This window comes from Akebia trifoliata, chromosome 6, assembly GCF_017979445.1.
Source record: "Akebia trifoliata isolate Shusen 1 chromosome 6, ASM1797944v1, whole genome shotgun sequence".
NCBI classification, from domain to species: Eukaryota; Viridiplantae; Streptophyta; class Magnoliopsida; order Ranunculales; family Lardizabalaceae; genus Akebia; species Akebia trifoliata.
This window is the reverse complement of record NC_141380.1, coordinates 599,103-611,647: the sequence shown is the minus strand read 5'-3', so window position 1 is coordinate 611,647 and position 12,545 is coordinate 599,103. Positions and strand designations below refer to the sequence as shown.

The 12,545-nt window shown below is 34.2% G+C and overlaps 1 protein-coding gene across 5 annotated transcripts; it reads left to right on the top strand.

The window, feature by feature from the left end:
• The first annotated feature begins 250 nt into the window (after positions 1 to 250).
• On the top strand, positions 251 to 7,935 carry LOC147399375 (Protein kinase superfamily protein). 5 transcript variants are annotated; one of them, XM_086444706.1, is made up of 7 exons: positions 251 to 495; positions 1,012 to 1,249; positions 3,222 to 3,378; positions 3,588 to 3,783; positions 4,606 to 4,730; positions 5,406 to 5,564; positions 7,450 to 7,935. In XM_086444706.1, the coding sequence occupies exons 2-7, from the start codon at positions 1,026 to 1,028 to the stop codon at positions 7,741 to 7,743; spliced, it is 1,155 nt and encodes a 384-aa protein (XP_086300832.1). In that variant the 5' UTR covers positions 251 to 495; positions 1,012 to 1,025; the 3' UTR covers positions 7,744 to 7,935. The 5 variants fall into 5 exon arrangements, with proteins under 5 accessions (XP_086300832.1, XP_086300831.1, XP_086300829.1 ...); XM_086444705.1 differs by having other exon boundaries at positions 834 to 1,249; XM_086444703.1 differs by having other exon boundaries at positions 251 to 1,249.
• The last annotated feature ends 4,610 nt before the right edge of the window (positions 7,936 to 12,545 follow it).

The following is a 12,545-nucleotide window of genomic DNA, read 5'->3' as shown; positions in this document are numbered from 1 at the left end:
AGGTTACCTCATTTGTTTGACTTTTTCCAAGCACGAGGCAAACGCCACGCCAAGTCAAGCCAAGCCAAGCCAGAGATGAGCTGATGAGGAGATTTGATAAATTTGTCTCTATCCCATAGTCATATCAGCATCTCTCGACCAAGAACATCCAAATCGCTGATGCTACGAACCTTGCCTCTGTGCTCTCCACGTGGCAATTTTATATTGGCCCACTCTTTTCTCCTCACCCCTACTTTCCCCCCCACTATAACTCTATAAGGCCAGACCGGAACAGATGCTCGGCATATATTCACCGGAACAGCTTTCGATTTCAGAGAGAGAGAGAGAGAGAGAGAGAGTGAGTGAGATGTTTAGGGTTAGGGTTTTTGAAATAAGAACCAGTAAAGATACGCTTAAACAACGAAGGAGATGATCTCGAGCTTGTGTTTTCAGTTCTCTTTTTTCGTAAATTTTCTTCTATCTGTATGTGAGGTCTCACGAAGTTTAGCTTCAACTGTAAGTTTCTTTGATTGCTTCTGTTCTTCGTGTATATGTTACTTTAATAGAACTGTATAAATTACAAAGCTTCAACTTTAAGTAGAATTTCAAATTTCAGGATCCGATTTCAAATTCGATGTTATGCGGTTGTTTTTTGATCCTTTAATCGAAAAGAGAGGTTTTTTTAAAGCCAAGATAAACTTTTTTCCTTGATTTATGTGGCACTTTAATTGAATTTTCAATGAAACAGGAGGAATTTCAATCAAGTAAATAGATTTCTGTAAAAGTAGCCGTAAATTAGAATTCCAGGGCATTTTTTGGTTCTATTATTAATGGTTCATTTGATATTTCAAAAGGTTTTAGATTCAGAAAATCTAGAAATCCGGTTTTGGTCCAATGCGTGGTGGACATATAGGTAAGAGATAGTTCCTCTGTGGCTGAATCAGAGCAGAACAGAACATTGTAAATAAAGCAGCAAATAGGTTTATATTTGATGTAAAATACACAAATATAGTTTTAATGAGGCGCTCCTAGTTTGAGGTTGCAACATGAGTTGTGGAGAGGAGAGCAAAGAAGGGGGAGAAGAGGGGCACTTTAAGCAAGCTGGAACCAACAAGTCTACTGTCTGGCACGAGAAAAACTCATTCACACAGAACGGATCAATCTCGGCCCCGCAGTTCAACCTTGACAAAAAACTATTGATCGACCCGAAATTACTGTATGTTGGGTCGAAGATTGGAGAGGGAGCCCATGGGAAAGTTTATGAAGGAAAGTAAGTGTTTTATTGTTTTAATGCTTACCAGTGTGTTAGTTGCTGAATTCCACTAGACAACTCTTTTACACCAACTGTTGTGGTTGTCGATTGCTCGATATTGCTTTGGACCTCTTAGTTCTACTTATGCTTTTTATTTTACTGCAAAAACACATCTTTTGGTACTACATATGCTCGGAAGGTCTGTTATTGTTGAAAATAATGTTGGAAAAAATAAAAAATAAGAAGTAAAAAAAAAATGGATATAGAGATGATGAAGACGACTAAAAGTGCCTCATCGTGCCACCTCGGTGAGGTGGCAAAGTCTGCATATGGAAATACAACCTACTCTCGACCCTCCTTCCTACCCCACCGACACCTGGTATAAAAACTCTGCCTTCACACTTAAAACCTATCTAAAAGGACTGATCTCTAAGCTGCGTTGAAGGTTTTTTAAAACATTTTTTACCCTGTTTCCAGTGTGAACCGTGATATGCAAATGGGTTGCTAGCAAACACGTTCTTAGGATAAGATGGAGTCTAATCTCTTTTGTTACATCTTTATGTTTTTTTGCACTAACAGGAAGAGAAACAACATGATATACAAATGGGTTGCTATGCTAGCAAACACATTTTTAGGATACAACGGAATCCAATCTCTTCTGTTACCTCTTTATGTTGTTTTGCACTAACATGAAGAGAAACAAACAGTAAGATTGTATGCCTAATCAAGAAAATACTAACAATTTCCAAGAATAAAAATGGAATTGAAATCTGATTTTTCTGTGTCCTGAAAATGGGATCCGAATTCTCTTTATATAGGAATCAACGTCCAAATGATCACTATGACTATTGTCTCAACAATCATGATTTGGATGTTTAGGATTGCTTAGAGACCATCCAATGGTCTATGTGATAAGGTCACACTGTTTTGAGTTGACACAAACCGCCAACGATCAATTTGGGAGGTTGCAATTCTTCCCAAGACTGACGGTTACCTTGTTTGAGACTGTTAAAACCCCTTTGCCTAGTGATCTTGGGGTTAAACAATTTTTACTAGCTGCCATTTGACCGTCAACCCAAATGAACACCTTTGACTACAGTCAAGTACTCAAATCTAACAACTGACTTGATCGATCATCCAATGGTCATGATCGAAGATTGATGACACACTTGACAAATAGAAAAGGGTTCATTGTGCCTGATACTCACATTTAAGTTAAAGCAACAAACAAGTTAGGATGGAGAGAGTTCATTTATAAGATTGAGGAGAGTTATTTTCTTAGCCAATGTGGGACTAATATTTTAGTTAAAAAAATTTAGTCTCCACATATTTCAAAAGACTTCAAAAATTTTCATTTCCCTCCAAAAACATTTGATTGGTTTTGTAAGTCTTTTGAAGCACAATTAAATTAATGATAATATTTTATAAAATAAAACAAACTAAATAATGTTATAAATTTCTAAGTTACCCTTACGAAAATGCAAATTTTTTAGAAAATTTCCAACAAATAAGAGAAACTAAAATTAACCATCCAATCGTTATAACAATTTCCTTCTAAAACTTGTGAAATGAATGTAGGACAGTGACTTCAAGATGTATATGTTGTTTAATAACAAACAAATAGTTTTCTGAAAAATGGATTTATGGATAACCCCGGTTGCTTATAATTCAAGACAAAGCTTATCTACACACAGAGTCTCACTATCTTCAAAGCCTCATCCCAAAAATCTGAGGTGTCTACTAAGAGTATCTTTGTTATATAATATACTTCTATGAACTAATTTCTTTATAATGAAATATCTTCTGATATTATCGAATGAATTGTATGGGATGTGCTGGTATACTGGATTTCTCGCTCCGGCATGACAGACGCGTCATATCCAAGTTAAACAGATGTTGTCTAACCATCTGTTGTGAATGTGTCAACCAATTTTTTAGTTATTATCTTATCTTCCTTTACAGATAAAAAACTATTCTATTTGTCATTTAGTTATGCAGTTTTTATTCTCTTCAGGTATGGTGATCAAATCATTGCAATCAAAGTTCTCAATTGTGGAAATACCCCAGAAGAAAGAGCGGCACTGGAAGGTCGGTTTGCCCGAGAAGTCACTATGATGTCTAGAGTAAGACATGAGAACCTTGTGAAGGTGGGTTTCCTAGTTCAGGGGGTTCATGTATTTTCATGGGACTACAGATAATAATGTGTGTTCCACACTAGTTCAATTGTCGTAGTCCAGCCAAATTTATTTGTATACTAAAAACACCCTTGGATTATATTGTTAAGATTTTTTCTCATCCAACTTTTTGTAGTTCAGTTGTACTTCCTTGTTTGTAACACCTTTACTGCTCCATGCAGTTCCTTGGAGCTTGTAAGGATCCCTTTATGGTGATAGCCACAGAACTTTTACCAGGAATGTCACTCCGGAAGTATTTGATCGATATCCGTCCAAAACAGCTAGATCTCCGTGTGGCCATAGGTTATGCCCTTGACATTGCTCGGGCCATGGAATGTCTACATGCCAATGGGATTATACACAGAGATTTGAAACCTGGTACTGTACGGCAAGCTGAATTGTGTAAAGTTAGTCTGTATTGAGTATATGCTAAAACCATGTTTATTAGATATAAACGATCTTGAAGGTCAACTGCGACTTCTCTTATTTTTTTTTTATTATTATTAATTTTTTTTTGATAAATTATTTAAATATTTTCTGATTCCATATGTTACACAGGCTTTATGAGAAACATTCCGACAGCATATGATGCAATACTTTCATGGATATGGGTTATAGGATAAATCTAGACTAATGCATTTAAACTGCTTAAGTAAATAATTATATTATGATCCCTCATAATCAATATTTAAAATTTTGTTGTCTGTTATTACCTTTCAGAAGTTCTGAACACTTTGATCAATCAACTTAGTCAAGCTGACACTAACAACAGTGAAGTCAGTGGAATAAGAATGGTCTGTATTTGTCTTCACTCCTTGATTTTTTGGAAGTTATTATCAGATCTAAGGCACAGTGTGTTCCTAGATCATAGCCTCATAGTGGGATGAGCCCAAAGCTCAGTTGGTGCTCTGTAGGATGACCACGAGTTTGCAGGAAAAGATTATCAGGTGCAAGATGCGCCTGTTCCGAAAAATATATACTTGTTTTGATTCTTTCCTTTTGACTTTGGGTAAATTTCAATGGGTATTTATCATTTAAACTCACTAGTAAGGCGATGTTCGAATTGTGCGGTTGTAAACCAGAGTAATATGGCAACTTTCTTGGCTTCCCTTAATCACAAGAACAATAGGGTTTTATATTATTCAATGGATATGATGCCCTTCACTAATTAAGAACAGTATTTGAAAATTAATGATGCAGATAATTTGTTGCTTACGGCAAATCACAAGTCTGTGAAGCTTGCTGATTTTGGTCTTGCCAGAGAAGAGTCTGTGACTGAGATGATGACTGCTGAAACTGGAACTTACCGCTGGATGGCGCCAGAGGTTTGTGCAATTTTGACTTTTCGATTTAAACTTCGGCAACTTGAATTTATCCGTAAGAAGGACCACTTAGCTAAGTGGTAAGACCGCGTGGAGGTTGTTCCCAGGTCTTAGGTTCAAATCTCTTGAACCCCTTCTTATGCTAACTACTAACCCATCTATACCTATAAAAAAAAAAGCTTGAATTTATCCGTGTGTTGGTGGTGTATGAAGTAAGGTGGTTACAAACTTGTATATCCGTTAGCATATTTATTTATTTCCGCGAGAGCATGTTGTTTATCGAAGGAGAACGAAGTCTTGAATCAGGTGAAAATCAATATAACATACCAAGTAAGGAAAGAGTTTCCGAGTAAAAGTTCATGATTAAAATTTAGGAAGAGATATATTAAAAAAAAAAAAAAAAAAAGGCAGAAAGTTAGCAACAAGTGTGGTACTAAGAAAGAAGATGATCCTGTTTTCTTTTGATAAATATTGATATTTATGCTCCTTATGAAATGCATAAATTACTCGAGAAAACTTTCAGGTGTATAAGGCTAGTGTACCCACAGAGTTGTGATGCCAACTGATCAAAATCTTTATAAATAATTTTGATTTAATTTATTTTCAGTGTTTTATTTCTCTTCCTTGTTAATTGTCATATACTCTTGTTTCACCAGGAATCAAAATGTGGCCTTGCAGTTATACAGTACTGTGACATTGCGGCAGGGAGAAAAGAAGCATTACAGCAACAAAGTTGATGTCTACAGCTTTGGGATTGTTCTATGGGAGTTATTGACCAATCGAATGCCTTTCGAGGGCATGTCCAACTTGCAGGCTGCTTATGCTGCTGCTTTTAAGGTGTGGGAAACCATCTCAGCAGCTTTTTCTATTCTTGTGACTGACTTTGATTCCTGAAGCTTGATTTATTTTGTTACTAAGATCTGTGATTAAAATATGAGAAAATAAATGTTTCTTTTTTTTAATGAATCCAAGAAATCTCTGAACGACACAATGAACTGATGTGTAAACCTGTTGTCTCATTATAGATGGTAATTGCTGGCCAATTTGAAAGATATCCTTAGTTGTCCACAAGAATGCAATAGATTTGGTGGTTGCTGTCATCCTTAATATTATTTTTTCCAGTCTTGTCACTCCTTCAGGCCAAGTCAATTTGGATGAATCAACTCCATAATTATTGCATCTTTCTCGAAAGTTTTTGTTGTAGGTATTCTTTTTTAGTCTCCAGAATTTTCAAAAATTTCAGACTTTTATTCGACAATTCGATTTGTGGTAAAAATGTAACCACTAGAAAACTCTTACTAAGATATTTCTAATGAGCTTCACTGTTAATTATTTTTGAAACAACAAAATATAATGAAAAATTGCCAGTATAACCCTACCAATTTTATTCCTTTTTCTTTTCTTTTTTTTTTTTTTGGCCGGGGGGTGGGGGGGGTGGTTTGTTAAGCTTGGACTTGAGCCCATGACCTCAAAGTTGTATTGCAAGATGTCAACCAGCTAAGCTTTGTTTACTAGCCCTAATTTTATTCATTATTAATAACAACGAGCAAATGAAGGCAATAACGATATTGGGTTGCTAATGGGCAGGGACTGTTACCCTTATTTTCAAATTAAGGATAGTGAAACCACGTTATTCTCAAAAACATTGTATCGAAATGAATTTCGATTCAAATTTTGATTTTTGAACTTTAGTAGTCATTTCAAAATATGGTCTGTTATTTAAATTTGAAAACTGTTTTTTCATTTCATTTCATTTTTAAAAATTGAAATCCTTAAATAATGAGACATTATGAACAGTATATTGTCCCAATGATGGAATGCTATTTTTTTTCCCCTAAAGGGTTCTGGGAATTACAGTTAGAATGGCCGTTATTTACTGTTATGGAATGATGTTTAAAACCATGGATAAAGGTAATCTTATACATTTCTTGAAGGGCAGGCTGTTAGTTGAGCATCACATGCAACCTACTAATACCAAGAATATGGATTTACCCTTCACTAATACATACCTAACAAGGACAAGACCTTTTTTCTGAAACATGTTTTGTTGTGTAGAGAGATTAAGCAATCTCTATCCAAAGATATGAATTTACCCTTCTCTACTCACATCAATTTACTCTTGCACACTAGTTTTTTTATATTCTTCGGGAGACACCTAAATAGGTTGCCAAACAGGTACATTTGCTGAGGTATTGGTGAGTAAATTAATGAATTCAAGCCCCGTACAAGACCATTTTTCTGATAAATACTAAAAGAAAAGCCTGAAACTTCACTCCTTCACAATGGGTCCAGATCATCATTGTCATCAAATCATTATCACAAAAATTTGTGTTCTGCTAAACAAATCCAATTATTCCATTCAATTCTGTCTAAGCCATATCTTCTCTACATCAATTGTTGTCAGATAAACAACCTAATATGAATCACTCTTTGTTTATTTCTTTTGCTATGTTAAAATTAGGTCACTGCATCATTAGTTACTTTACATGGTAATTAGTTGAGGCCATACTTATTCTGGTCCCATTTTCAGATCTCACACTTTTCACAATTGCATTCTTTTGTACATGTTCAACTGTATACTTGTGTTAACTCTAGTGTTATTGGTGGAGGGCTGTTATTATGCTTGCCTTTGTGTATATGTATGGTGAAGTGGTAGCTTACTTTCTTACTGAATACATGCATATCTAACAAAATCTATTGTATGTGTCTTCTTGGAGAGCAGCAAGTGAGGCCAAGTCTCCCGGATGACATACCTCCTGATCTAGCATTCCTTATACAGTCATGTTGGGTTGAGGAACCTAATTTGCGGCCCAGCTTCAGCCAGGTCATCCGAATGCTCAATGCTTTTCTCTTCACAATATTGCCTCCAACTTCTTCGCCCCAATCTGACACAATTAACGCACCCATGTCAAGTAATGGTATCATCACCGAGTCATCGACACGAGCAAGAGGGAAGTTCTCTTTCCTGCGGCAGCTATTCACCACACGGAAGACAAGGAACACTATGAGCGGGTAAATTTGAATTGTTTATGTTCTTTCCAACAACAAAAGCAAAAAATTCTTACTTAAGTTTTATGTTTTCCAATTAATCTGTGGTTAATTACCTAATTCAAGATTACAAGTAAAGGATGAAAAAGTTTAAGGAAACAATGTTAAAGGAGAAAGAGACATAGAAAAAGAAAAGAGAAAAATGGAGGACCCTTTTCTACCTCTTCTAATCTTTACTATTCTAAAGAGATTACCTGGCTGTTTGATTGATGGGCTGTTTGGATTTGTAAATCATTCATTCCCAAATGGCCTCTTCCTGTCATATTGGGATTCCACAATCATATTTTTAAGCACTAATACTATATGTTGCAAACTTGGTTTGTCAGCACCATTAGTTATAAAGACGCCCACATTAAATTACTTCTGTACTTATTTATCGGCTTTATATATTAATGTGGCAATATTGCAGTATCATTTATACAAAAACCAGCTACCTATAGCTTTTTGAGTGTACAATTTAACCATAACATTTGGGTTGATGTAATTTGATTAGTATCATCCATGGGCATCATTTTCTATAACAACAATTAATGTTTGAGTTAGACATAGCGCGCACGGGTAGAACCACTTGAAAGATCTGTGAATGTGATTGGTTGTTTTGTTCATCCAAAGTATCTCATTATCATATGATTTTGTTGAATTTCAATCAGCTTATTCATTAGGTGGTGCTCATAAGTTGTGGGTCTCAACCCTTCTTGACCTAATTTTGTGCTTATTGATGTCATCACCATCTATAAAACAGTGTAGAGATTTGCTAGAAGCATTTATAAGATTAATATCAAATATCATTCCAACCATCTATTAGTCTCTTGCTGATAGATGATCAGAAAAAGGTTAAAAAATATTTATATTACTCTCTTTATTTTTTATTTTTATAGCGTATATTTTTCCACAAAACATTCCTAAATTGATTCATCATGTATCCGAAGAAAAAAAAATTGTTTGGGATGTTTTTCGTGATCTATGGCCACATACAGCAGGTTAAAAGCCCTATTCAGTAAGCCTTGTTCGGGGAGGAGGGATTATTTAGTGTGTGCAAGATGGCCCAGACACCCTTCTTTGCAAATAAAAAATAAAATAAAATAAAAAATGCCGCCACACTGGTTTTTCACAGAATTAGAATTGGTCTCAAAAATTCAAAATGGTAAGTCCTGTGAAATTTTTAACATGAAGAAATCCAAATTCGTAGACAGGGAGTAGAGCCCAGTGACTTATTAGATGTGTATTATGCACTCTTACATCATCATCCCCATCAGACATCTAAAAAAAATGGTCCCAAGTACATTCTTGTGCATAGCTAATGCTTAGGTAACTACTTACTTGGTGGGTAGGATGGGGTGTGTTAACTCCTTTCCCATCCTTCAACCGAACCTCCTTACTTAATCTCACGATTATGATCAATTTGGAATCACTTTCTTTCAAAAATGAGTATTTTTTTTAAGTGACTATTCAACCCACCAAATTTTATGAATGGTGGCAACTCTAAAATTAAAGTGGTGTGAAGATTTAGTTTTCTAAACCTACATGTCTACAATGATGGTGATGATGACGACAACGATGATCATGAGTAGAACAACAATGACAATATGACAATGGTTGTGAATTTATGATATTGATGAAGTTGATTGTGAATATGATAACATTGGAAGAGATGATCAAAACATAAGTGTATCTAATATATTTACCAAAATGTTGAGGGTCATCATCATCACCATCATCTTTAGGAGGTTGAAGATGATTGGCTTAGGAAGAAATTTCAAGGTTTGTAGGTCATTCATATTATTTTATATAAGAAGACTACGGCCAAGGGATATACACTATTTTTAAAAAATAAGGAGGTATTGCAAATAATTATAAAAGATACAAGAATCCATGGGTGGAGCCAGAATTTTTGGTTGGTGAGGCCAAATCACTACTACTGATGTATCCAATGTTAGAAGACACCAACCGCAATGCAAATGCACATGCTGAGTCTAAGACGTCGCCCTTGACATCCACCATCTCCTGATTTTCATTGTGCTTCAATGCACCTTCCTCATTTTCTTTCACAATCACCACCTCTTGATTTCCACTGTGATTCAAAGCACCTTCCTTGTTTTCTTTCACACATTCATCCAATTGAGACTCTAGATGTTGTCTGGCTGATCATTCAGTTCACACTCCGATTCAATTTCAGGAATTGATTGATGATCTTTGGATATCGGGGGAGCATTTGAGTTTGATGGCACATAGAACCTTGGGAATATGACAAGTAGCTCAACAAATCACCAAGAGAGTAGAACTATTGTTGTCCACACTATGGGAATAAGGAATTGAATGTGTAGGACAAATATTTGAAAGTGGCGAAGATTTTCAATTGACACTAAAGAAATTTTCTATTATTCATCAATTTGTCTACTCCTTCGTCAAGGACAACCTATAACGTATTAAGGTAAAATGCTTTGTTAAGGGGTGTGATTGGAAAGTATTCGCGAGCAAAATTAATATGACAAATAGATTCACAATTTACAAGTACATGAGTATGCACACACACAGTGCATAGATAATGTCACTACAAAGTTAAAGATCTCGAAGAAGTTGATTGCCAGTGCTGTGAGTAACAAAATTTGGGATACACCAGTGTATGCACCTATGAAAATAGTTAAAGATATATATTTTTTTTTGAGGTTATACTGTTAACTTACCATATAAGCAAAGCATGTAAAGGAATTTTTTTTGCAAATAATGAAATTCATGGTGTAGCAAAAGACTCATATATACGATTACCATGGTATTATAATAAGATAATATAGTCCAACCCTAGGTCTATAGCGATTCATACAGTAACAGAGGATTCACGTTTTCACTAATTATTTGTTGCATTCCATGCATCCATCCATAGTTTTCAGTCTGGTTGTCATCCCATTTTATTTATCGATGAGACATTTTTGAAGGCAGAATTCAAGGGGATACTACTTGCAATGACATCTGTCGATGCCGCTAATGGCATATTCCCAATCACAGTTTCTATTGTTAGCTCATAGACATATAAAAGTTGGAAGTGATTTCTATTAAATCTAAAGATGACATTGAATGATGATTGAGATATCATATTTATTTCAAACAAGAATCAAAATATACTTCATGCTGTAGAACATACTTTTGGGTCTAAATTTCATTCGCATTGTTTTCACTATTTGAAACAAAATTTTATGCAACACTTAGTGAATGTCACTTCTGAAAGCAAGTTCGGCAATCCTTGAAGAATCTACTTAATAAAGTGGCTTATTCAAGGTTTGAGACGGATTATTAAAAAACATTGAATTAGATTAAACTTATCTCACTTAAGGTCTATGATTAGGTGATTACACAATCACCAGAACATTGAGCAAACTACGAGTTTTCGGTTAAGTATTATGACTTGCTTATATCCAATCATGTAGAATCATACAACAAATGAATTGTAGAAGCACACGATATGCCAATTTTATGATTTAGGCAGTGTTTGTTTGCGCTATTTTTCAGTGTTTATTGCTGAAAAAAATTAAATTCAGCACTTTTTGTTAAAATAGCGCGTTTGTTACTCTATATTTTCAGCGTTTATTGCTAAAAATAAGGGAAAAAAATTCAGCACTATTTTGATGCTGAAAAAAAGTACTGAAATGGTAAGCACTTCACTTTTTTCGACATGGATAAGTATGCCCTTCGTTTTTTTGAGCATGGACAAGTATGCCCTTATTCTTAAAAGGATATTACCTCTTATATCCTATAGATAAGTATATAAGCATCCCACAAATTAATAAACCCACACCATGACTAAATTATTTTATCTTATATGGGTTAAATTTTTTGGAATGAGTTGATTTTTGGTGAGGATGATCTCCTCATTAGTATATAAGCACCCCACAAATTAATAAACCCACACCATGATTAAATTATTTTGTCTTATATGGGTTAAAAGTTTTGGAATAAGTTGATTTTTGATGAGAATGATCTCTACAATGAGGAGATCATCTTCACCAAAAATTAGCACATCCTGAAACTTCTGACCCTATCAAAACAAGTTCAAGAACCGTAAATCATCTTTTTTTTTTTGAAATTTATTTTTGACAAGTTAAAAATTTCAAAATGGATTGATTTTTGGTGAGGATGATCTCTAGATCATAGAGACCATACTCACTAAAAATTTACTCATTCCAAAAACTTTAACCCATATAAAACAAAAAAAATTGGTTATGATGTGGGTTGCCTTTATTAATTCATAGAGTGCTTTTATAATTACACATCATTTATTTCCATAAAAAATTATTCATCTAAAATTAAGTTCTTCTAATATTGATTTCAAATTTTTGTGATTTGTATGACATTATTATTTTTAATTTGAAATTTGTAGGTTTTTTTAAATAGAAATTATTATTTATAAATTGAAGATTTGAGTATTATTTATTATTTAAAAATGAATTGTATTTTCATTTTATAAGAAATAATATATTTTATTATGTTTAATAAGAAACGAGTATTTGAAATATGCAAATAATGTATAATATGATTGTAAAGGTAACAAAGATAATTTATCAGTTTCAGCAATGTGTAATAAACATGGTTCAGCATCTAAACAAATAACTTTTTTAGCACTTAAATTCAGCATTTAATGTTATTCAGCACTTATTTTTTTTAGTTTAACAAACAGCACCTTAGTCTATAACAAGGGAGCTGTTGGTCCTATTTTAATAAATGTGGTTTGAAGAGTAATTTTACCTTTTAATCTTGGTAAAAATAAAATAGAGCTCT